This window comes from Zosterops lateralis (genome assembly GCF_965231275.1).
Source record: "Zosterops lateralis genome assembly, chromosome: 3".
Classification (NCBI taxonomy): domain Eukaryota; kingdom Metazoa; phylum Chordata; class Aves; order Passeriformes; family Zosteropidae; genus Zosterops; species Zosterops lateralis.
The window spans coordinates 89,782,707-89,810,283 of record NC_139764.1 but is presented as its reverse complement, the minus strand read 5'-3'; the positions used below and the strand labels follow the sequence as shown (position 1 = coordinate 89,810,283).

Sequence of the window (27,577 nt, the reverse complement as noted above, 5' to 3'; positions counted from 1 at the left end):
ATGGGAATTTAGATTTCAAGAGATTTTTTTTAAAAAATATTTTAAAATTCAAAAATGTGGTGCTAAAATTAATACAAATAAAATTTAATCACAGGTAATGACTGGCAGTGAGGGTTAATGATTTTTTCTTTGTCATTCAATAAAGAAAGTAGAAGTACCTTAGTTTCACCCACAACTTAGTTAACCTAGTCTGCCATTAAATCAGTTCATAAATATATAAATACTAAGAATCACAATTATCTGATTGAATTCAGATAAGGTATCTATGTCTGATGAATAATTTTATGTAGTAAGGGAAGGAGGTACAAAGGGTCCTACATTTACACTTCAATATGAACCTCTCCAAATATTCTTTGCAATAAAACCAATATTTCAGTCTTTAATTTTCTTCTTCATAGGACTGCTCTTTTAAAAAATATTTTTCCCCCTCACATAAAGGAAAGAAAGGTAAAAAAGAAAGCAAAGAGATTTGGAGATTCAGCTGCAGAAAGCTGGGAAGTATTTGTTTCTTATGATGAAGACAACCAGATGCGAATATGCATTTACAAATATGATAAAGAAAATTATGCAAATGTCTCATCTGATGTTTAGATATTTGGGACTTTATAATAGCCAGTAAATCTAGGAATTTGTCATATAACAGCAAAGTTGCTCATGATGCTTTGCAGTTTCACAATCCTCTCTCACAAAAGTCTGGACAGATTATATCAGTATTGTTTAGTGAAGATATCTGCACAGGCTGAAAATACTGAGGTTATATTTCTGTCCCTTTTTCACAAAAACAAATGCAAAGCTGTGAGCAATTTTTTGGTTTTGGTAACAGAAAATTTATTTTCAAACAGGTGTTGCAGCAGATAGAATAGCCATTCAGTCAAAGGGTCAGATCACAGACAACCTTTCTGCTCAGAACTTGATCTCTTGTGATACCAGGAATCAACATGGATGTAATGGTGGAAGTATTGATGGTGCCTGGAGATATCTGAAAATGCATGGGTAAATATTTTATCTGGCTGTTGAGATTATTTTAAATTAAATCAGTTGCTTAAGTTTTAATAAGACAGCACGTAAATGTACTTAAAACTTCTGTGTAAGCAGTAAGCAACCATTTGCATGAGGCAACATTGTGAATATTCGAAAGAATCAAACGTCTTTTCTCTATAAAGCAACTTGTAATCATCTCATCTCAAGGTTGTTCCAGAGTGCAACACTCTTAAGGACTGTACCAGATCCTTCTTCCTTCAGATCAGACTAAGCAGAGTTAAGAGCTATCAAATTCCCCATGAAGAGCTAGAAATTTTTAAATGGGATGTAATCATTTATGGAATCACAAATTTTTTTTGGTTGGAACTTTGGAGGTGACCTGGTCCAACATTCTGCTCTAAGCATGACTTTGACGTTAGATCAGGCTGTTTAGGCCACATCCCTGGGCACATTTTGAGTATCTTCAGGGATGGAGGTTCCACAACCTTTCTTGCAGCAGTTCAGTTTGTTTGACTTGTTGTCAAACATTATTTTTCTTATATCAGCATTTTCCTTGGTAGGACTTGTGACTGGCACCTTCCAGCTTTTCACTCTGAATCTCCAAGAGTTTTGTTCTGTCTCCTCTAGAAATGCTCCTTATGTGGGTGAAGACAGGAATGATCAATACTCTTCTGGCTTTCTCTTCTCTAGACTGAACAAGCTCAGTTGCCTCAGCTCAGTCCCCTACGTACCTTCCACTGGACTTGCTCAGTTTGCCAGTGTCTTTCCCAGGGAACACATAACTGAAAATACAGCTCCATCTGCTGAGTAGTAATTTGAGGGGAACGTTAATTTTTCACAATGTCTTGGTTATGTTCTTGGTAAAACAGCACAGTATTGACTGTCCACATTTGCCAAGAGGGCTCATTGCTCACCTCCATTCAACTTTCTGTTTCTCAGGACCTCATGCCTTTCTTTGTGAAACAACTTTCTACACTGGCAGTGCCCTTCGAGTACCTGGGAAGTTCTGGCTCAGAGGCAGGATTTGCCATCTGTCTTTGTTGAAATTTGGGATATTTCTGTCAGGCTCATTTCTTCAGCCTATTAACACTGCTCTGAACAGCAGCCATGCATACTAATCACTCCCTAAAAGTTTTACACCTTCCACAAACTTGCTAAGGTTGCCTTACATCTGGCTGTCCAGATTGTTAATAGAGATGCAAAAGTGTTGTTTTGTGTTGTCTCCTGGGAAATGCCATTAATAAACAGACACTTTGACCTGTCAACCTATCAACATGCCAGTCCACAACTGACCTTGTGAGTAGTTTACCTAATCCAATAAACTACAGGAACACCACAGAAATCTGTGCTGAAAATGTCACTAAAGGTAAATGATAGGTACTGTTTTACTTATTCTCTATGGAGCCAGTCATTTCATCACGGTCAGATCATCTCATCATATCATCATTAAATGATGTCATGGTAAATCTGCACATCCTGCTTTCAGTCAGCTCCTTGAAGTTTGTATGCCTGGAAATGGCTTCCAGGAGAATTTCAATAACTGCATTTTAGGTACCATATAATTAAATCCTACTGTTTCTTACATTACCAGAATTTTTTTTTCCTTTCTGTTCCATACCAAAATCTATTTCCTGTCTTGCTTTCATATCATCTCATCCCTTGCTCTGATATATCTGAAGCTGACAGACAGAGAGATCTCAGGTGTTCTCTCTGTCAACTTTTAATTTTATTTATAAAAAACCAAACAAACCATGTCAAGAACAAAAGAATGTCAGACGTGATGTATCATAGTTGACATGGCACTCTGAGGATCCAGGAAAAGACCTGTCACACTATACAAGTGATAATTCTGCTTTCTGGAAGTGTATCAAACTATTTCTGATACGACAAGGATTTTGAATTATTAGGGGAGAGTTTACTTCGAGCGCTCCTCCTCTGTCTTTTTCTCTCAGGTTTCAACACTAAACCAGCTTTCATTTAGGTTTTAAGCAGGAGATCCTTCAGCTGAGTGATTCTACCCAGCAAAGGCCACTCATCACCTTGGGAGCTAAGGGAAAAGGCCTCATTCATGAAGAAATTAAAGTTATAACTTGACATTTTAATTATAAGCATTTTTAAATGCAATACTTTTCTGTAACTAGAAGAACAGTCATTATACTCAGTAGCTCATGTTTCTGGGATAGTAATTGAAGTGCTTTCCCTCTGGACTAGTTTCTTGCCTGTTAAAAACAGGATTGCAAGAGTTGCTGGTGTAGGTAAGAGAAGTGAGAAAATTTTTTAGGAGCATTATCTCCACAACAGTTGGAGGATGTTATTTTTTAGAGGAAAAACTGTAAAGAATGCAGCAACAGGACAACCTCCTAGTTTTCTATTCCCTCTGTTACCCCTGTACAGGCAGAACTACCATGAGCCCCATAATAATAAAATTCTTCATATGCCAGCATGTAGTATTAGTTTTATCTTAGCACTGTGGTTAGTGACATATCCTGTTATGCGGAAGCAATTTAAGTATAAAAGAGTTAGCTTGTTTTTAAAAGAAAAGCAAGGCAGGCTGAAGCTCTACAAGGCACTTCATTATCAACCTAGCTGTTCCCTTGCAGGAGCCTGTTCTGGTGTGAATGCAATGTTTGACCTGAGTAGCAGTGTGACCATAGTGTGCTGAACAGGCTTTCTGTCTGATGTGAGCCTGGAAACATAGAGCCACAGCACCCCAGCTCACACAGCACATCTGGAAACTGTCTTTTCACCTCCACACTCCCAAGTACTTGCTTATTGCTCAGCCTCCTGTATACGCCAGCCTCTTGCAGCTGATCATCTCAATAAATAATCTGAAGGGCAGTTGTGAAAACCATAATGAATTTTTTATTCTGTACAATATAATGTACAATACCACTGTGCTATGACAGACCTTTGCTTGCTATGTATTTTTGTCACTGATCATCGATTTGTCATCAAAGTACCTACTACACATGAAAGCATCCCTACTTACCTATTTTTATAAACATTTCTACATTTTGCTTTTCTTTCCTCAAGTTCAAATGATATTTCAAAACCCATTCCCACATTTCCAGGTACAAATAAACACATTAAGGCAAATATCCAAATATCTGTAGAACAGAAGTGGAAGAACACAAAAACAGCATTTCTGGGTCTGAGAAAAGGTCTGTATTACCCAGCTTTAAGTCTCTGACAGTAGCCAAGACCAAAGAATATCAAGAGCAACAATAAAAAAACCCAAAACAAAACAAACAAACAAAAAAACCCCAACAAAACAAACCTAAAAAACCCACCAAAAAACCACCAAAAAACCCCACAAACCCACAAAAATACCCCCCTCCAAAAAACCCCCAAACCTGTTTTGATTTACTAGACTCATAATTTAATCAGTTAATCAGGTAATCCATAACCCTTTACCTGTGACAATGAGAAAAAGTTGGAAATTTATGGCGTAAGTCAAAAGTGTCTTTTGAATGAGAGCTGTCAAATAGTCCTTGCTTCCTCATACTTTCAGTTGACTTATTTTTAGGAATTGTTTTATTGCAATCATTGTTTCACTATCTCCAGGCCCTGCAATAGGGAGAAAACACATTGATTTTCTGTGGGACCTTGTAAATTATCACAGCAGGTGCTCAATGCTGTTTAAAGTTTTTGCTGTTTTGATTCCTGGAGTGTACTTAGCTCGTGTTTTTGACAGATGTTCAGAAAAATCAAGTGCTGACCTAAACTATCCCCAGTGAAATCAGAAAAAGATTTCCATAAACTTCCATGAAGGCTGGCCAGTGCTGAGACCTGACTTTTCAGAATCACTAAACCCCCAATTAACAGTGAAATCTGCTGTAAGTGGAGGTGAAACACTGTTTAAACATCACTTTCTCTTTGTCTTCCTCCATTAATTAAAGAATAAATATGTATTCTATTACTAATTATCATTAGTTTTAAGTATTTCAGTTACAAGTCATAATTTGGGAGAAATAAGTGTTCTATGAAAGCATCTATTTTAACTAATAAGGAAAACAAAAATGGTATATTCATCAAGAACGAGGAAGAAATAATTCATTTTTAAGTGGTATAAAAGTTATACATGAACGTAAATAGTACTTATAATCCCAGTAATGCTTAATCTGATTTGTACCTTGGGCTCTTGGCAGTTGCAGGGTATGAGAAAGGTGTTATTGTTATTAGCTAACTTGCAAATAACATAGTCTATCTAATGTTTAGGATTATTTTCGTATCTCACAATTCAAACATAGAAATGCAATAAATCCACAAAAATTTTCATTAGATTGAACATACAAATGTGACTTCAAATGAATTCTGTCAAGAATATAGGAACACACTGCAGAGTTTCCCTGGATCCTGCTTGTTTCTAACATTATTTTTGTATGTATGTATCTATATTTGTGCATATAAACATATTCATATCTATTTCTGTTTTTCTTCTATGGCTTTTTTGGAAGGGTCTTCTTCTTGAAGCGTTTTTAATGTTTACTGCTGTGCTGATGCTTCAGCACACACAAAATCGTGATTCAGCAGAAAGCTGTTCAATTGTGTTAATCAAGACTGCAGAAACTGTGGTTGGTGAAAAGATTCAAACGTGACTCTCAGTTCACAGTGAGAGATCTTATCTGGATTACTACACAGCTGCAGTGTGCTACTGTGTGTATGTGGTCTACTTTGGGCAGAAAGAAAAAGATGTTCTCAGATTTTCTATCACCAAATGCTAATGGCAAAATGCCATCTCTTATTCAAAACAGCTGAAGCACATATGGGCTTATCTTGAAAAACCTCTGGCAACTAAGTATACACAGGCAAGCATAGTTATACTCCATATTGTGTAATAATATAGTTTTCAGTTCCTGAGGTTCACAAAGTCCAGTATAATTGATAAACTACCTAAATACAAATGCTTTTTATAGGACTATTTTAAATATTCTCCTTCAGCAAAATATTTTATTATGCTCTGTAAAACAAACCCTCTCATAGGCCTGCATGGCATTAACACAGAAACATGTATATTGTTTCAGAAATGTCAAACAGTATTCCATGTATTTCATTTCACAAGTCATTTTTGATAAATGAAGCCCATTGACAACACTGGTAATGTATTGATCTTTTTCAGAGTGAACTCTCATTCATCATTAATGAGATGAATGTACCAGGTGTCAAGTGCTAAACACATTTTTTACCCTCTCTCTCTTTGGAGAAGGGTGGGGAGAGGGCTGTTGTAATGGAAACTTAATCATAAATATCATGTATATTATTTGAAGGAAATGCCACCAGTGGAAGTATGTGTAATTCACACTTCCGAAGATTACTTGAAATACCACAGTTGCAAAATAATTAAAAGCTTGAAGTAAAATGGCAAAAATGCTTAAGCAAGCTTATCAACTTTTTTTTTTTTTAAATATCTGAACAGGATTGTGTCATATGCTTGTTATCCATCATTTTGGAACAAACACCTGGAGCCATCAGCTGAAAATCAGTGTTATGTGTCAAGTGAATATGGAAAAAACTATACAAATGGGCCATGTCCCAATGCTTTTGAAAAATCTAATCGGTTATACCGGTGTGCGTCTCACTACAGGGTGTCCTCAAAAGTAAGTTCATGAAATTCATACGATGTCTCAACAATTTTACTCTTTTGGGGTTTGAATATTATCTGGCATATTAAAATATGTTCACCTAACTTCAAGACTAGAGCTGTAAATTTTCCTTAATGTTGCCCTTAAATTTTCCTAAGAGTTGAAATTTGTTATAGTTTCTCTGTACAGTTCTACATAATCTCTTTAAAGCTGATACTTTGTGATCCCATAGAAATTAGAGACAGGAAAAAATACGCAGTCATAATAGTGCAGCTGTTCTTCTTAAACATGTTTCTGAAGGTTTTGTTAATTTTGCAAACCAAATATTCTCCAGCAGAAATACAAGTATGAAGGTATATTTATACTATATATATGCCCACACAATGATAAATTAGTATGAGTTTTAATTTTATTTAATAAATGTTATCTTCCCTTGCTCTCTCTGTTGCTGCTCTCACATCCTCTCAGGAAACTGATATAATGAAAGAAATCAAGGACAGAGGACCAGTGCAAGGTACGGTAACTTTAAAGGATGATAACATTATTGAAATAATTAGACTGTACAATGACCTTGTATCAAAATACTAGAAAATACAAATTATACGACACAGTGAAAAAACAATCATATGCACTGTAGTTCATCCAGGGACATTTGGTGGGTAAATAGTGGCCCTAAAGGCAGCATGACTGCATCAGAGCCTGTTAAGAGTAAAATGACCTTGAGCTAGATATGTTGAAAATTTGTGCAAAGTCTGTGTGCAAGAAACCTATGTGCCTTTTGTCATGATAGTTCTTTGGTCGTTGGTGAAATAGCAAACTGTGGCTGTGCAGGTTGAGTTAAATGTTAGCCTAACAGGATTCTATAGGGCTGGGGTTGATTCCCCCACTGGCTAAGGCCAGTCCAGCAGACCTGCTCTCCTCTGAAGGTAATGCTGAACTATACGGGCCTTCTAGAAAATCATTCCGTACTGAAATACCCCCGAATTTCTCATTTCGGAGCCCAAATGCTCTTGTTGGTGCATATCAGTTTTGAATTTCGCTGCTGAACTTTGCAATGCATATCCCTGACCTCTCAGAGATCAGAAATAGAGATCTCAGCATTGAGTAGGGAACTGCAAAAATTTTGGGTTTTACCTGGATAACGTCCATATGTGGCCATGAATGGTGCTGGCAACAGCTGAAAATGCAGGTTCCTGCTCACAGCCCAGGCCAGTGTAACTAGAGAGATTGATGGATGTGGGGCTTGGGATGATGGAGGAAGGTTATAACGCAGGATCTCCACCTGTCTTGGATGGCTGGCTGATGCAAAACCAAAGAATTTTGCTTCAGGAGACTTCTGCATTTCTACTGCATTTAATTATATAAGGAATTATCATAATCTTCCATTTATTATTCAAATAGTTTTGATTATTAGATAGAATTAATTTTGGTGCATCACGGAGTTAAAACTACTTCTTAAAGCTCTTTATGTGGGCAGCTGCAATTAATCTGAAGCTCAGACTTAACAAGATCCATATCACCATATCATCAGTCTGGTCTTTTTTTTTTTTTTTTTTTTTCTGTCCAAGTTTGTTTTCTCAAGGAAAATATTTGATCTAGATGCAAAGACAGTAATTTCTGGTGTTTTTAGAAAATCAAAAAGTTAGAATCCCCAAGATAGCGTTTCAGACCTCAAATATTGCATTCGTAGTCGTGTATAAACAGATTTTGCTGGATTAATCTGCTAGTAATAAATTTTGCACATTAAATAATCAATATTCAGCCATTTGTTAGGATTTAGCCACTCAACAGTTATTATAATTTTTAAAAAATTTTAATGCTTTTTGTGTATCGAGTTAAGGTATTGCTGTTTGTAGAAAAATCAAGCTCTACATAACAGCATATAACCTAGAGTATGCATCACTGAGTGAAATCACTTGCTGTTTTCTCTTTTGGCTATAATACGAATTTTAAATTAATCAGAGATATGGCCCTGTAATTTGTCACTGATCCTCTCTTCTATCTTCACATATTACAAACGCAACCAAGGCAAAAGTCTAATTTTAAAACCATATCATACTTTTTTCTGCAAATGATCTTCAAATACTGAGGGAGGTTTTCCATTATTCATTCTCTTGTCATTCCTGAAGAACTTACTTAGTGCTTAGGTACAGTCTTATCTAATGTACTAAGTAACATTTAATAGCTGGGAAATGTTCAAGATTCTTTCAAGATCATTATGATGAATGGACTTTGATTTTTGAACATATTCAAAGTTAAGAAAGAATTGTTTTTTAAGAACTGTGAAGCAGTAGGTTTAGGAATGTAATTGAAGATTTTATGTTATACAGCTTTCAGGCTTTCAAGTTGGAATGAAAATTTCTCTATGATCTATGTAATTGTCTTACATGGTACAGAAACTGAGCAAATAGCATTTTTGGATTTAAATGATGAAATACTAGATTTTTTAAGAAATCACTTTTAAGTAAACATAGTGAAATTTCACCAATACTTTGAAAACATTCAGGTGGCCAATCTAATGATGCCCATTCTTTTTTTTTTTTTTTTTTTTTTTTTTTTTTTTTTTTTTTTTTCATGGACTTTAGGAAATACTCTGATGGTTATAATGCTGATGTAGGAAAATTATCCTCTCTGACGCATTAGTCAGTCTCAATTAAAAGAGAGACTCACACATTGTTGGCAATACATCAGAGTTTTGACCCCACAAAACTTACTATTTCAGCTGTTACGGTCTTGAGAAAAAAATTTCGTATTAGCTAACACATGAAAACGATCTGTAGAAAGCACTTGGTTGTATCAATGTATAGAGCTAAACTTTGTTTCCTTTTGTTGCAACTAGTTTTCATTTCTTGAGTCTTTCTATAATTAAAAAGAGACAAAAATCCCTATTTAAGAATTTTATGCAGGGGAATTCATAGTGGAACCAATCTTTTAATCTGCTGTATCTATTATGCATTGATCTGACAGTCTCAGCATGACGGAAGAAGCTCATGCATGAACTACAGTCAACCTTATGAAAATCGCTGCCTTTTCTGATTCATTAATAATTAATCCATTCATTTTGGGAAATGCAGTCTCTCCTATGTGAGAGGGAACAAATTTAGGTAGTGGACTGTGATCACCTTGTCCTGTCCAAGTCACAGTCTGTATCAGGACAAAGTCAATGCATAAATAAAAATATCCCAGTACTAGATCTAGAATTACCATAATCTTTGTCCATCTTGTACTTCATGCACCCAGACCACTCTAACTCCAAAGACTGTACCATTTTTTAGCTCCTGATTGCACGGTATTTCATATACCTAGGTATATATATGTACACATATATACAAATACATATATACACACACGCATGTGTGTGCAATGTATATATATGATATCTGATCATGGATAAAATTCTATCATGTAAACTAAAGTTATTTTGAAAATACACTTCAAAAATTTCTACTTCATTTCAGTGGGAAAAATTTAGGTATGATATCTCTTCACAGACAAGAATGTGTCTCATTTGGGGCACAAGATATATTCTCCTCTGCTCAGGAACAGTGGGTCTCATTGGCAGAGCTTCAACCAAGATGTGATGGGGAAATATCAGGCTTGTCCATGGCAAGACAAATGGCCTCATTTCACCATGTTTTGGGAGTTCTCTCTCATCCCCTAAATGTTTTGACTTTTTTTTATTTTCAGCCAAATATGATAGAGGTTGTTGTAAAGATAGTTGATTTCCTTCAAGTTTGTGAAAATATTCAGGTAGGAAAAAGAAATCTGTAAATATGCTAGACAGAAAATATAGCAGCATGACCTCAGCTTACTGGATACGGAAGGTCTACACCAGGCACATATGTCATAAATGGTCCAACCACATAAAAAACGGTCAGTGAAACTTGTACTTTATGGGACTGCCAAGGTGCAAAACTTTGGGAAATTGAATTTCACTAATTCTCATGTTCCAAGCTGCGCAGCAGCTAAAATCATAAGCTAAAAATAAGATGAAATAAAGCTTATATTTAATGCTTCTAATTTACTGGAATCTAAAGGTATCGTTGACCTGAAAAGTATTAATTTCTCTGGATCTGGTAGACCACCATAAAGCAAGTGGTACTAAGATGGCAGAACATATGTGGAAAAGAAACCCAGAACTATTTTCTTAATAAATGAATGATGCTCCTAAGAAATAATAAATAGACGTCTTATTTTCAAAATGCAACTTGTAATCTTCATTCTCTTGCACAAAATTTTCAGTACATCAGCTCTTTCACCTTATTTTTATGAAAAAAAGGGGTGTTTTTTTCCCACGCTTTTAACTAGCAGTCATGATTTATACATATAAAAACAATCTAGTTTTCTCTCAGGAGATTACTGTGTATTTGATGAAGTTTAAGTTTCAGAAAAAGGCATGTCACTCCACCATATTTCACAGAATATATATTTTCTGTTAAATACTTTTCTTGAATATGCAGATCCTAGTCAGAACTGAGTAGTTTATATGAACCTTAGGGAGATTAATTTTATTGAATTAGATTTCAAAATTTATGGAAGCCTTCACAAGGCAATATTTCTTCTTACTGCATTGGAAGTCAATGAGAGGGAGTGTCCATGACAAGGAAAATCAACAATCTCGATAAGAGACCTAAGAGAGAATTCTGTTGAAATATTTCTATTGGTTCACTCACAGCAAGGGACTTCTGAATTGATACTTTCAGCAGAATTACAAAGTATACTTAATGCAGTCCAAACACAACAAGAATTTCACTGGTAAAATGCAAGGGGCAAAAAATAATAGAAATAATGTTTGCTGATTGTGGTGATTTTTCCTGTTGTTTTTCAGCTATAATGAAAGTGTATGATGATTTTTTCCTTTACAAAGAGGGAATATATCGACACTCCCAGAAAGCAGGATCTAAATGGAAAACTCATTCAGTCAAACTCCTTGGGTGAGTACAACACATTCTTTCACTCTTTTTCTCTGCCAGTTATGAGTGTAATAAAATGTCAATGACCAGTTTGGAACCCAAAGATTTGACTGTCACAGATGGAACACTGCTATCTCCCAACATAAGACTGAGATTTCATTTTTGCCTTGTCCACAAATTTTAGAGAGTGTTGAAAAGAGGTGCAGGCCCATCATCTTTTAATCTACTCCTATATTTGTTGAAAAGCTTCAAATATAATGTTTATAGAATAAGCCATTAAATCCTATATAAATATAGCTTAAATCCACATACACACACACACATATATATACATACACACATATATACACACCATATAGAAATACTTGGTTGAATAATCACAAATATTCCAAGTACATATCAAATTGTGAACAAAATTTATATAATTTTCTTCAGATATGCCATCAAACAGAATTCAAATAGAAACATGGAAATTGACAGAGAAGTCCCACTTAAATGGCATAGCTTACAGGCACAGCAGTCTGGGCTCTCTGTGTCCTGAATGGAAACCAACTGCTGCTGAAGATGCTGCTGGTTTTATTTGGGAAACTGCTTCAGAAGCATGTGTGCAGTACACTGGTGGATTTCCTCTCAAATGCAGACCAGGGCCACTGTGTTAAGAAGACAACTATCTAATAATGCATATGCTTGAATTAGTGAACATACCATGAGGCTTTATTCTTTGCCATGGAAGAAATATGCAAGGATGAATTTATTAATTCAGTGAGGGAATACACAGAAAAATGACTGTGGAATCCCAAGCAAATATTTATTGGTGGTCTAGAATATCATATAAATAATGATTCAATGTGTGCTAAGAAGATTACTGTGAGGATTTTCAACATGTACTTAAAAACTGCAAAAGAAGGTACATTTGGTGCTTGTGATCTTAGTGAAGACGTCTTCATGAAGGGCATGGGAATGCCTATGGTTGAAAAAACTGCTGGCTATGGATTACAAGTGTGCTTGATAGTGGCATAGGAGCAAAAAGAAGCAGCAGGCTTATGCAAGATCATCTTTGACACTGCTGCAAAAAGTATTGAGTCAGGCTAATAGAGAAAAAACTCCCAAATTATCATTATAGAGAATATTGTGAAGCAATGAAAAAGAGAAACTGGAATTTAGTGTAGAAAAATGGAGCACTGAATTACGAAAAGGTGTTTATGAAGGATAGATGGTATGTGCTGGTTTTTGTGTGTGTATTTAAGGTAACAGCCGTGAGAAACCAATAACATTAGACAATAAAATTTGCAGTGCATTTTGAATACTTTAGCTCCAGGATGAGCTGCTGTGAGGCTGTGAGTTCAGGTGTTGGGAGAGCTGTGAAGTATGCTTAGTGCTAGCATAGGGTGATAACTATTCTCTAAGAAAAGCTGCTCCACATTTGTGCAGAATACCCTCCCTAGATGAGTGATTATGCAAGAATGGCACCAGGGGACAAAGTGGTAGCTGAGGAGGAAGAGTAGGAGATAACTAATGTGCCAACCATATGTATCAACCATATGAAGTTCAATCAGGGGAAGTGCCAGATTCTGCACCTGAGATGGGGCAACCCTGGGTGTACAGACAGACTGGGAAATGAGATGCTGGAAAGCAGTGCCACAGAAAACGTCCTGGGGATCTTGGCTGATTGAAAGTTGAATATGAGTCAGCAGTGCCTTGGCAGCCAGGAGGGCCAACCCTGTCCTGGGGGATATCAGGCACAACATTGTCAGCTGGGCAAGGGAGGGGATTGTCCTGCTCTGCTCTGCCCCAGGGCAGCCTCACCTCCAGTGCTGGGGGCAGTTTTGGGCACTGCAATATAAAAAGGACATTGAACTATTAGAGAGTCCAAAGAAGGACAACAGAGATGGTGACGGATTTTGAGGGGAAGCTGTTTGAGGAGCAGCTGAGGTCACTTGGTCTGTTCAGCCTGGAGGAGACTGAGGGGAGACCTCACTGCAGTTACAGCTTCTTGTGAGGGGAAGAGGAAGGGCAGACACTGATCTCTTCTATGTGGTGACCAGCGACAAAATCCAAGAGAACGGCCTGAGGCTGTGCCAGGAAAGGTTTAGGTTTAATATTAGAAAGAGGTTCTTCACCCAGAGGGTAGTTGTGCGCTGGAACAGCCTCCCCAGGAAAGTGGTCACAGCACTGGCCTGACAGAGTTTGAGAGGTGTTTGGACAATGCTCTCAGGCACATGGTGTGACTCTTGGGGATGGTGCTGTGCAGAATCCAGGAGTTGGACTCAATGATCCTTGTGGGTCCCTTGCAAGTCAGTATATTCTGTGATTTGGTATTTCTATGCTCAAGTGCATGCTGATTTAAATGGGAACTGACAGACTGTGCGAAGAAAAGATAGTAATCCTTACACGAGGGGCCACTCTGAGCAAAGTCTGAGTGCCTTGACTGAGACACGGGTTTATAGTCACTGTTAAATAGTCACTGCTAAACACAGAGTAGGAGGAAAGACAAGTAGCCTGATGTACTGAAAAAGGACATAAGAAGTAAAGGAAAAAGAAGAAAACTGAAGATGATATTAGGAAACTTCAGACTTGTTCAGAATTTAATTTGTGGGGAATGCATTTGCTTATTAAAACATTTACTTAATTTGAATATTGCTGAAGTATCCAATAGATCCAACAATATAAAGAGTTAGCAGTTCTTGATATGTCTAACGTACAAATGTTGGGCCTTCAAGATAGTGCCATATAAAAATATTTGCAGAGCTGTTTAGCTGTAAAAAATGAATGAGATCTTGACAAGTTGGAGGCTGTTGGAGCCTTAAAATAGGTGTTTCTAGTAATGATAATTCCAGCTGTAAAATAGGATTCTACATCATGAACTCTAAAGCGCTTCTTTGTATATATTTTAATGTCTGCAAGATTAAGCCATCACTTTTTAAAATAATTCATTATATTTCAATGAATTATAGTTTCAATGAATTTGAATGCAAAATATGTGTCATGGGTGTAAATTTTTTGTCACACATATATAACTTGGGAACAAAGGAAAATTTAGACTCCTTGACCTCAATAAAAAACTCATGGGAATCTCATCACAGTTGTACTTCAGATAAAAATACTGATGAATATTTGCATTTTGCTTAGCTGAGATGGCTCCTGGAGAGACAAAAAGAAGCAGACACATGCTGATAGATAGGATAAAAAATGCAGTTTTGTGTGGGTTGATACTTATTGTAGGCTCATTTTTTATTCATAATCTCCTTCATAAAATAGATCGAATATTTGTAAAAGGCAGCCATAATAATGACTGACCCTATTAAACTGATATTTGTAATATCTCAGAAACATTTTTGGAAATTCCTTAAATTGCCAGTGAATTGTGCAACATATAAGGCAATGGAGTGATAAAATGCAAATACATTTTGGTGAAGCTTGAAAGAGCTATTTGTACAACACCAGAAATGCACATATAAACTGCCTAATTGGTCACTGGACTGGAAGGATTTTAAATGTTTAGACTGGCTTTCCTTGTTCTGCAACATGAAATTGCAAGTTATTTTCTATCATTCAAAGTCTTATTTGTAAAATCAGCTGTGACAAGACTAAATCAGCTGGATTCTATCTCCAGTGAGGTACTGTGTGACCTCAGGCTCAGGGAGAGAATACAAAAAGATGGAACAGCATGGAAGGAGGAGAGGGAAATGAGGAGCAGCCAGGTGGAGGTTGTTGTGGGTAGCAGAGTGTTTGGGTTTGGTCACGGTCTCTCTAGTGAAATAGGGCTTTCAGGAATCTGACGGCAGAATCTGACCCACAGATACTTAGAGAGAGCAGGATCTCTCAGGCAGTTTCTGTGTCAGTATTCCAGACACAGGGAAGTAAGCAGAAAAAGTGAGTAATGGAAACTGGAATACATAACAGCTAAGTTTTGACATAGAGAAGTTATATTCTTATGCCTCTGCATGTTTCCCTTTATCTTTTATAGATATTCATCTGTTCTAGCTTAAGTATCTAAAGGTGAGCTGAATTGCTTTGTTGGATCTGATTTCTCCTTGCAGACTGTAATAGAATTTGTGGGATAACATCACACTTAAATAGCTAAAATGAAAAATTCTAGATTAGATTAGAGAAGTCCCACACACAATGGCATCTTAAAGTTGCTTAAAACCAAAATGACTGGTGAGTAATATTCATAGTATGACAGTATTTTCAGAATGTCTTGCATATGTATTTGTGTATGTACATACATGCATTCTTGGATCCATACATACACGCATTCTTGGATCCATACATACACAATTGCAGCTCTTAATGACACCAGAATGAACATCAGTTAAAGAGGCACAATGTAATGGCAAGTGGGACTAAGGAGGACAAACTATTAGTTTGGTAATTTTCATTTTCTCATCTGCACTCTCCTGTTTTAAGAAGACTTATGGCTGAAAAATGACATACGAAACAGTCATTTTTATCTCAAGGTCTCTTAATTAAAAAAAGACTAAATTCACAGCAAAGATGAACCTGGTGATAGATTTCTTTCAGATCTGTACATTTAAGCTAGGATTTCTGATCAAACCTTATTTATTCTATACCAGATTCTCTGCAATTTTGATTTTTTTTTGTGTTTGTTTGTTTTTGTGTTAGTTGGTTGGCTGGGTTTTTAAAATTTTATTTTCTCTTCTTTCTTGTCTTCTGGCTTTCTTAGTTCCATCTGGGAAAAGAAATGTAATGTCCATAGGAAAAGAAAACCTGAGGCAGATTTGTTGGTATAAAATGCCATAGTTTGTTTGGTAAGGAAAGTACAGTTCAGTCAAGGAGGTACATTGGATGGAGTAGCTGTGGTTCTAGTTCAAACAAATTGCTTTTCAAAGTTAGTGAAATATCCATCATGAATGTTTGCATCTTGTTCAGACAAATCTCTCAGACTTTTATTTCTGAATCACTTTAGTATCAGTGCCAAGTTACAATATGTGATCCATACCTCACTAAAAAGCTGCAACTGCTGAAGCCATGACACTAAAAAATCCAAGGTCTCAAAAGCCTATGCCTTTGGCTGCAATTAAATCTGCGTACTATCACTTTAAAGCTTGGAGTAAACAAGAAAATATTATTAAAAGCCTTGATAATCTTTCATGAACAAGATAGATTTTCAATGCTTGGAAGGAACTCAGAATGACAAAAGGCTTTAATAAGAAGACATTGAGATGTACATTAGCGGGAAACATATTTCCCCTCTATTTTAATTAGCATTCACTGAAAGATTTAAATGCAATAATGCAAAAGATTAAATGGCTTAGCCAACTACTAAACTGAAACTTTTATGCCCTAAAGAAACATTGGTTGAATGTTTAACACAAAAAGCCATACTAATGGAGATAAAATTGATACATGAGGCAAAGAGCTTGTGGTTTACTATTGAGGAGACAGCCAGACAGAGCAACAACATTCTGAGATTTAATACATAATTAAATGATTCACCAATCCGAAGTCCAAAGTCTTGACTCCTGTTAGTGATATCTGAGGTCTGGACTTTGGAGACTCTGTTTTTCTCTATATTTTTTCTCTTTAGTTTCCCTCACTTGAGCTTAAACTCAGAATAACTACAAACACATAACTTAAACCACCAAAAGTCATAACCCAAACTCTTTTGTTCCTGAGTTAAGAAACCTGGGCTTGAGTTCTCTTTTTCTTTCATGGGGAAAAAAAAAAAAATTACTTTTTCATTGTCAGACAATCAACATCAGGTATTATAGTTAAAAATTAAACAGCAACACTCAAACATTTTACAGCAAAGAGAAATACATGAGGAGGTAATGGTGAAAAGATAGAGTGTCTGATGACTCATGCAGTTAAATCCATGAGATTGTCCCTCACATAATTCATTACAGTAGATCTGTGGGAGTTATTTAACTATTGGCTCACTGACTCAATTTGACTCTCATGTTGAAAACTCTATGCAAAACTACAATTTCAAATTCCAGCAAACATTTTCTAAGAAGCTTTCTCTTGTGGCGAACATTAGTCAATGACCCTAACCTTCTTATTTTTAATATAAGATTAAGAATTAAACTTTTGTCTAATTGAGTAGATAAAATTGCTAGTTTTTGTGATCCAGCACTAAGAATAGGACATGACCCACAATAGTTACACCTTTTTTTTCTCTGGTAACATCATGAGAGTTATACAACCAAGTCCAGGGAAGAGACTGAGATAAGAAGTTTTGGACTGCATTTATTTCTGTCCAGCAAGCAGTTTAAATCCTTGGTTAATGCAAAGCATTGATTTCTACTAATAACAACTAATCTGCATAAATTAGCTCGAGGTCTAAGACCTGTCATTCCTCTTTATTTTTAAGGCAGTATTTGTTTTCAGCTCATATATTTAGTCTTAAGGAGTCAGTTTGTATAATATTATTTAGCATACTCTTCAGAAGTCTTCACTGTATTTGCTGTTAAGAGCATTTTACCTACAAAAGTGAGTATAAGCACATGAATCTAGTTTCTGTTATCTGGCAAAACACCTTAGTTTTGAAGCCACTGCTGATAACCCTTTTTATTATATTAGGTTGTATTTCCCATTTATTATTATTTTATTCAATGATTAATTATCAGCTTACTTTTTTTCTGGTAGCTTTCTTTATGCTTTTCTTGTGAAGTCCACCTTCATTTAATGGTGTAGTTTATTGAAAAACAAACTAGGAAATGTTCAAATAAAACCAATTTCCATTCTCTGTAACACTACTGAAACAGTCTCTGTATTCTAGTTTTTTACCTGTCAGATAGAGTTGTGTATTCAGGGCCTGCTAGTACAGAGTTAATATCAAGGGTAAGTTATTACTGAAAAGAACAGATAAGGTGCCTCTACTATATAAAATTGGACAGAAAATTATGAAAATCATTTTATATAAGACCACAAGTACTCATCTTTTTATCTGAAAGAGCAACAGAATTCTTTTTACAGAGTCTTGGAGCAGGTTTCTTTGGAGTAAATGGAAACACATTGCTTAGTTTTTTTCCTGAAGGGGACTGAATGCAGTTTCATGAAATTACTTTTTTTTTAATTCAAGGTTATTCAGTTGAAGATCATGATAGTTTCTTTTGGAAAAGCTAAGTGGAGTATTTCTCACAGAATATTCTTGCCAGAGAGAAGAAAAATCCCTTTTAAAAGTAATTTTCAGTAATTGACAGACAGACCTTCTAAATTATTTCTTAAAATCTCATCTTTTACTTCTAAATAAAAATGGGAAGTTTGGATATGAAATGTTGTAATGATTTAAGCCCAGTTGGAAATTAACCAGTCACTCTTTCAACTACATCTCTTCCCCAACACACTCCAGTGGAATGGGGGATAAAGTCGAATTAAAACTTGTAGATTGAGATAAGAACCGTTTAATAATGAAAAATAATATAAAATAAAATAACAATGGCAAGTGATGATAAAAAGGGTAAAAGAAGTGCTGTCCTATGTGATTGCTCACCACCTACTGACCGACACCAGAACTCCCCTTCCTGAACCCAGATTGGATGTGTTTCTGGGTACCCTCCCCCAGTTTATATGCTGGGCACGAGTTATATACTGTGAAATATCCTCTTGGTCACTTCCAGCCACCTGTCCCAGCTAGGATACCTCCTAGGTTTTTTGCATTCCTCCTCAGTGATAGAGCATAAGACCAAAGGAAAAAACAAGTCCTTACTTAGCAAAACCCAAAACATCAGTGTATTATCAACATCACTCTGATTCCAAATCCAAATCACAGTAATGTAACAGCTACTGAGAAAAAAAATTAACTGAATTCTAGCTGAAACCAGGACATAAGGTTGAATGGTTTCCCTAAAAATACCAAAGGTTAGGACATTAGTGATGTAAAGCTTTGCAAAAATAACCCTGAGAAATTCCCTGTCTGTCCAAGTACAATGAGATCCAACATCTCTTTGCTTTTAAAATGGCATTCATTTGGAGTAAATATCAAACTGGAATAATCCCAAAAGCAAACAAAAGAGTGTGATTAGATTATTTTGGTCATCTTCCAGAAAATACAATATTGCTATCTAATGGATGTTGTCCAAGAATGTGTCAACTCACTTTAAAGTCTCTGTCAATTCCACTTGGGAACTAACTCCTCTGGGAGTTTAGTTACTCTATTAAACTCCTTCAGGATTACGCCTTTTGTTTTTACTTTTTATCTTGAAGAATTTGAGGGACCAATCAACACTTTCTCTGAGCTGCTACTCTGCAGGGAAAACGAGCTGGAAATCTATCTAGAGTAAGCTGGATGCAGCCATCACTACTTCCACTGGAGGTTAAAGTTCAAGTAGGGGATGTGGAAGGGGAGCAGTGGGGGGACCACCAAAATGTATCAGGAGGGCCTGTTCTATCTTCTCTTTACCCACCCTTTGTGAAGAAGAAGACAACAAATACATCTGCCCTGAGCCTTCTCTCCTGAGGGATGAACAAAACCAGCTCCCTCAGCCTCTGCTCATACATCATGTGCTCCAGACCTCAAACATCTCAGTGGACCCCTGCTGTTCTTGTTCCAGCCTGTTAATGCCTCTTCTGTACAGGGAAGCTCGAGACTGGGCACTGGACACAGAATGGCAGTCGCCCAAAAAAGGAAATCAGTCACTTCTCTTGATCTGCTGGCTGCACTCTATGTTTTAATTTAATATACTTTAATTTAGAGTATTTGATGAATACCCATAGGCATTGATTACTGAGAAAGCAGATCTTCTTTCTAAACTGTAAATAAAATGCATATTCAAGTGCCTATGTATCTATGATGACACAAACTCTGGGAAACTAAATTCATAGTTATAGTTAAGGATACATTATAGTCAAGGATAAAAAAAGTTCCTTTTTTACCTTGACTTCCAAGTCTTCTTTCATTTGGAAACATTTCTGAGAATCGATAAATTCCTATCAATGTAAGAAACTAGAAGATGACTCTTAGAGAAAATAAAAAATGTTAGAAAAACATTTAATCACAGAAGTATGACCCTGTGGGAACTGGTCATCATCATGCTCAAGTAAGCGGGAAAAATTATGTGTAGTACGAAATGCAGGAATACATGAATATAAATTCAAGGCAATTTTTCTCTGTCTTTGAGACTGTTTTAAAATTGGACTTTCATGATACAGCTGATATAAACTTTTTTAGTAAAATGCCCATGAGTGAAGAAGTAAATCTGAATTTGATATGAAATTCAACAGCCTATAACTTTTTTAAAGTCTATGATCATGACAGATTGTGTCTGAAATATATTTATCAAAGAAATGGCAATTATTGATAATCCCTGAACATTCATGTGGTAATGAAAAGAAAATGCATCATGAGGCCTCTTTAAAAAAAAACACAATTATTGCATTCCAGGGTCATTATGGCAAACATCATTTTATGATTCCTTGAATTTAATGATCAGTAGCTACAATAGCTACAAATTGTGCTTGCAACTACAATCCACACTTCATCTCTCTGCTACTCACCAATTTCTCTTCCTTTTCTTTTTGCCTTTGGCTGAAAGTGCAGGGATTCCATGTAAATGATGGTTCACTGTTAACAAAGGAGTCTTGATGCCACTGTTGCTCTTCAAATAAAAGTGTGACAGAAAAATCCCCATTTCCCCATTCACTGTGGGATTTCTCATCGTATTTTAGCTGATTGCCTTTGAAAATTACCAGAGCACTGCAAATACAGCTCAAATATGTGGTGTCGATGGGATAGCCAACAGTATACACTCTGTCAATGGCATTCAATATATCCTAGGATTAGCTTTACACTGGGGAAAATCATCTAAATGTTAACATCTTTGGTTTTCTGCTTATTTGTGCCCTTTTATAGGCACCCAAACATCATGACCTGTGAATAGTAACTAGACAAGCATTTGTTGCATAAATTCAAAGCAAGATAGAGCTTTTTAAGCTCCAGCAGAAGAACCATGTGTGCTTAATTACTTAAGGTGTGCAGTGCAACTCTTGCTCACTGAAATACATCCAGGTGGTTGGGTTGGAACTGCCCTGTGTATAAAGTGAGGCCTAAAAATCAAAGTACTAAGCAGTTCAGCTGCAATTATACCCCTATGAAAATCCTATTACTTTGCAGATGGGGAAAATTTCTTGTATAATTACATAGATATTTCCACAAAAGTTAGCATGGCCTCAGAGATGACAAAAACATCAGCCGCCCCATACTATGCAATAAAACAGATTAAGCTGTCAGCAGTTCAATTTGATCTGAGAAAAACTAGGAATATTTTCAGTCCCAACACACCAGCTATTTCTGTAAAGGTACTGGACGAGACTTTTAACAAAAATGTTCCTAGGGATTTCAGATGAGTTGAAGAAATATGCTCACATTAGTTCCAATACTTCTACAAAATTCAGTTCACAAGCAAGCTCTCCAGAAGAGAGATTCTGTCAATGAAAACAGGTTTTTCCAATGAAAAACTAAAACTAGACTTGTGTTAAGTTTTTGTAATCAGTAATGGCAATTTTGACTTGTGGTTAGCAAGTCAGCAGGTAGCCTCACTCAAATCATCAGAGTTTGTTACTCATGCTTTGTTCTGATACTGGTAATTATGACAACTAATGCTTTTATTTTCTGATTCCTTGTTTCAACAAAGTACCATTCTTTTCTAAAAGGTGGGGAGCAATACGTGACAAAAATGGACAGAAACAGAAGTTCTGGGTAAGTGAATATTTTGGACAGTGTTTTGAAGCAGAAGAAAAACATCTCAACAACACAGACAATCTAAAATCTACTTCTTTACTTTCATTCACTCTCTCTGCATCTGTTTTTTCCCTTCACCTTAAAGTGTCCTGCATAATTCTATTCCCTCTCTGGCAACTTTTATCATGCTGACCCTCGAACTATAGCATCACCTACCTCAATTTCAAAGCCTGTTTCATTCCACTTATACCTGTGTTTTTTCCTACACTGCCTTATCTGTTTCAAATCTCATAAATTTTTCAAATGTCATTAAAAATTTCTATGAAGAGACAGTTCTTTTTGATGCCTGCAAATGAAAGTCAGTAAAATTAATCAGTAGTATTTGTTAAAATATTTGGAAAAGACAAATTTTCTGTTTGAACAGTTTTGGCAATTTTTATCCAGCCGTAAGAATAAGTCCCCAAAGCTAAGACCAATCAAAATAAGAACATTTCCTTTAAGCCATTTAAAGTAAGTCAAATTTTATCCCTTGGATTATGACTAACAGCTCATTCCAGTATTCCTGCAGTCATCTGAAGGTATTTTGGTTTACGTAGTTGATGGCAGGGCTTATGGTAGGTAGTTTCACTGGTATCAAAGGCAAAACCTACTGAGACTACTGAGATTTCATCAGAAACAAATTGCTCAATATGATAATAGCTACCTGAATAAAACTTAATATTTCAAAAGTCAGCTTTTTTTTTTTCTTTTTTTTTTTTTCTTTTTTTTTTTTTTTTAAGATATTTTTGGTGTGTCTTTAACAGATTAGTTGTAATTGGAATTCTGACCATTGTTGTTTCAATAACCACTTTTACCAGCAGAGTTGAATATTCATTTAATGATTTCTGCTTCAATTTATCAAACTGTCTTGTAGAAATACTGTTCTGTTTTTACTAACCCTGATTTTGGAACTGAAATTTTGATCAAACCAAAAAAAGGAACAAATTATTAGAAATCAAATAAAAACACATGCTAATTCTCAGTGCACCCAATCTGAGAGACTTTATTTCTTAAAAAGAAAACTAACACAAAGGATAAATTTTGCATTTTGCACCTTGCATTTTTAAATACTATTTTAAAATTAAAACTGATAATTTTGTTTTGTTCTTTTTACTTTTAGATTGCTGCAAATTCCTGGGGAAAATCCTGGGGAGAAAATGGTTATTTTAGGATTCTACGTGGACAAAATGAGTGTGATATTGAGAAGCTGATTTTAGCTACTTTGGGACAGCCATAGTTTATCTGTAGCATACTCTGCTATCTATTCTTTCCATTGTTGTATATTGAATCTTTATGGGGAAATAATAATGTCTCCACTCTAAGTTGCCTTTCTCTTAGCCCTCATAAGGTCTTCCTGGAGCACACTGCAGACATCACAGCACTCTTGCATCTCATCTAGCACAAGTATCCCTTCAGACTAAAAGCATGTTATAACCAGGACTCCTGAAAACCTTGACGGCTCACAGAGTAGGAAGTTCCCTCCTGATTGAACAATGCCTGAAAAAAATGGAGTCATGCAGTTAGCATTAATCTCTTCACAATACATACTCTGATCAGAAATTATTTCAGAAATATTATGTGCTCTTCCAAACAAAATCAGCTCACACAGCTCATGGTCATACTGGATAATAAATTTCAAAGAAATGTAAGTAGTTCTGATCCTGTAGCTGATGAGTATTTCCTATCCACCTTACTTACTACTAAGTAGATAAGTTGCATCTATGTATCAATATCTCATTCAGGAAATTAATTTTCTTCTAGTAGATCCCACAAAGTTGATGCATTCAGTGTAATACAAAAATAGGTTGCAGTGAAAGAGTGTATTCCTGTTCCTGTAACAACAACCAAAACTGTAAAATTTTAATAATGCTTTAATTAAAATAAAATAAAGAAGAAAATGTATTTTCTCCTCAATTCAGTCTAGACTAGACTAGTTCCTGAACTGCTTGCCTTCCACTCCCTGTTTAACCTGGAAACCCAAAAGTCTGTTGCAAACAGAGAAAAAAAATGGAAAATATATACTGTTGTTTGTCTTAACTGACAGATCTGTAATCCAGGCACAGTTCCTGGTGTTGCTGATCAGGATCACTGGTGCAAATGAGGCACCCAGAACTCCTAATGCTTCCATAGCTGCTTCTGTCTGAAGAAGCAGCTTTTTGACCCAAATCCCCACCTATAAGCATTGCTGCAAATCTTGACAAGTTTGAGGACTGTTTTGCTTATTTGCTAATTAAAATATCGGTATTGAAACTACTGACATAAGAAGAAATTAAATACTTTCTAGCCCTTTCAATTAATCAAAAGGCCAAATACCAACTGGAATAAAATTATCTATGAAAGAAAACATGGCACATTAAATAAGCAGGGGGAAAAAAGCTGCCATGAAATATCAGTGAACAAAGAATTTGCAGGTATACCTTCAGTGTATTTAAAAATGTTCTTTCTTTCTAGAATAAGAACCTGTGGTCTCATGTGATCAGCAAATTCCTTCAAGAATTTTTCACGGTGGTGGCATATGACAAATGCCCATGCCTCTGAAATAACCTCTCTTAAACTAAAGTTGGGTGACAATTTATGTTGCATCACTTAAAGGAGCTATTGTTAAAATGTCAGTACTATACTGCAGCACTGTGGCCTTTTGTGTCATACAGTAAAGTGAATTTAGACACAAAAAAACTTTATCACTTGAAATTCGTAGCAAATTTTAGCACAAGAAATTTTAGAGGCTCTAAAAGCTCTGAGAGAAATAACTTTTCTAGTTTTAGTGAACTAAGCTGGTACTTGAGAGGAAAGTGTACTGAATCATCTGCACACCTATTTCCCAACCTCTTGGTATATATTGATTCCATAAATGTCAAGATTTCAGAAGAATATAATTTAACTTTGGAGTGAATGACACTGTAATAACATGTTCAGTAAACTCTAGGGGGGAATATTTATTTCAACTTCAATTTGGTTTGCACTGCTGCGGCTTTTACTTTTGCCAGTGGCTGTTGCTGCTCCTGATTTCCTTATGAGACCTTCCTAAGACCTGGTCTGCAATGTTACGCTTCTTATTTAGGATGTTTGCTTTGTCCTGGATGCCCAGAGATTCCTCAAGGAGAGCTTCCCCTGGGCATGCTGAAATTAGGGAGGCTTCACAGCTTCAAGCTGGCAGCCAACATTGGGACTCAAAGCTGCAAAGCTTTATGTGCAGCTTAGTGCAACATGTTTTATAGGAACACAACCTATAACTAGAGGAAAGAGAACTCCCAGGGATATAAGGAATTTGCATCTAGAACAGGGACAAGTCCTGGGAACAAGAAGAGAACTCTTTTCCTGTAGTTGCAGGGTCATGGAAAGTTGCCAGACTAAGAGCAATCCTGAAGAGAAGGAGCTACACTTCTAGAAATCACAATAAGAGAGAGATATGTTTGTAAATCTTTTCAGCATAGTGTTTTACTAGAGATGTGACGGGAACTTGCACTTGGGCTCTTAATGCTATATCTACCATTTGGAAGCTGTTTCAAATATGAACTTGTGTCTTTGCCCCTATTCCTCATGTTCATTTCTAGACAATGTGGAGACTCCCAGCTCTTAAAATTTTCTTGGTCCCATATTGCTCAGCAGTCACCCCAGACCAGGGATGGTGGCAGAGGTCAGTGAGTGAGGTCTGCAGAGCAAGCACCTCTGACTCAAATAACTTTTAGTTAGGGCATATTTGAGACAGAATGAATGCAATGAAAGGAATAAATTTTCTCTTTTCTTTATAAGTCTAGCTGTCAAATACACACACCATAATACAGTGAATGTTATTGCTTCATCTATAACAATTTATTGTTTTGTCTGGAAATCTTTATCATGGAGCAGCACTGTGAAAAGCTTTTCCTGGAGAAGATAGCTGAGGAAAAAGCCTGAGGCAGGAGGTCAGACTCTGCTCACCATTGAAATCCTCTGTGCTTTAAAGTTTTTGAGGTTCTTGAAGCTGTGGATTGCCTCAGGCTCTGTATGAAATATTTCAGGCTTATCTGGATGTTTCATTCAGCTCTTCCAAGTGACAGCCACACAAACATATAGATAGGAACCCATTAATTTAAACTACTGCCTTAATATAAGCACAACTGCAATTCTGTTGAAAAACGCTGGAGACTATAATCTTTTATTTCTCACTGCAGTAAAATTAGCATAAAAACACAAGTAGAGTCCATTATGTCTGTCAAATCATGATACATAGCCCAATGCGTTATCAAAGAAAAATTTCTCGAAAACATATGAGTAGGAGACAAATATTTAGCCCTAGTGTGCTGTACTGTCATACTGTGAAGGACTCAGCTGTTGGTCCAAATTCATCAGCAATATTGCTATTGCATGTAGCTGTAATACTGTTCTCACTCAGAATCACAGAATTGGAAAAGACCTCTATGATCATCAAGTTCAACCATTAACTTAGCACTGCCAAATTCCTATCATGCACCCTTAGGTGGCACATCTACAGCTCATCGAAATACTTCCAGGAATAGGGACTCAACTACTTCTTTGGGCAGACTTTCCAAGCCTTGAAAACCCTTTCTGTGAAAAAAATTACTACTAATATCCAATATTAGAAATTATTCCTAATATCCAATCTAAAGCTCCCCTGGGACAACCTGAGGCCATTTCCTCTTGTCCTGTCACTTGGCAGAGCAGACTAACCCCCCAATTTTTGATAAAGTGCCCCTCCAGCCTCCTTTTCTTCAGGCTAAACAACTCCAGTTTCCTCAGCCTTGTAAGACTTGTGCTCCAGCCAAAGGGCTTCTCTTCATCAAGAAACTTGGAAATGGCAAAACTGGACAATCAAGGTTTTAGAAACTGCACATCCAATTTTTGAAACTACACAGGAAGTTTTTTAAGAGCACTGTGTACTACTAGCTAGCAGGATCCACTACATGTGAAAAAGCATATTAAAAATGTGACCTCAATAGTACCCAAATTGTTCAAGTTTGTGAAAATTTTGACATCAGAAGAAAGGCAAAAAAAGGTAGAAGAAGAGGGAGGGGAGAAGTGGTTTAATAATTCTTTCTGGTTTCCACAGATATGGAAGCAAAAAGTAATTGTACTTTTGTCTTGGAAACAAAATTCAGTAAATTTTGCTGGGCTTCAGCTCAGTCTAAAGCAAAAAAATATGCCCATACTTACAGATTTTTCAGCAAGTCTGGTTCAAGCTTTGACAAAGTCTAAAGCAATAATATGCTTCAACTGGAATCATCATCTTGTAATAGTTCCACTCTACCCAGTCTGGTGTGAAACTCATCCCTCTTTCACTTTGATTTCCTTGGAAAACTAACTAAAATCAAAATGGATTGTAACAGGAGGTTATCTCAACTGCACTGAAAGAATTGACCAGAATTAAAAAACAAAACAAAAACCCAACAAACAAACAAACAAACCCACACAAAAAC

At 36.2% G+C, this 27,577-nt stretch overlaps 1 protein-coding gene across 2 annotated transcripts in view; it reads left to right on the top strand.

Moving 5' to 3' along the window:
- Positions 1–24,062, top strand: part of TINAG (tubulointerstitial nephritis antigen) — a 38,182-nt gene extending 14,120 nt beyond the window's left edge. For both annotated transcript variants that reach the window (XM_083856642.1, XM_083856643.1), the window contains exons 6-11: positions 843–993; positions 6,398–6,578; positions 7,032–7,077; positions 11,392–11,497; positions 22,094–22,139; positions 23,281–24,062. In XM_083856642.1, coding sequence (XP_083712768.1) covers positions 843–993; positions 6,398–6,578; positions 7,032–7,077; positions 11,392–11,497; positions 22,094–22,139; positions 23,281–23,397 — 647 coding nt within the window. In that variant the 3' untranslated portion in view covers positions 23,398–24,062. The remainder of the gene's footprint in view (positions 1–842; positions 994–6,397; positions 6,579–7,031; positions 7,078–11,391; positions 11,498–22,093; positions 22,140–23,280) is intronic.
- Positions 24,063–27,577: the final 3,515 nt, after the last annotated feature.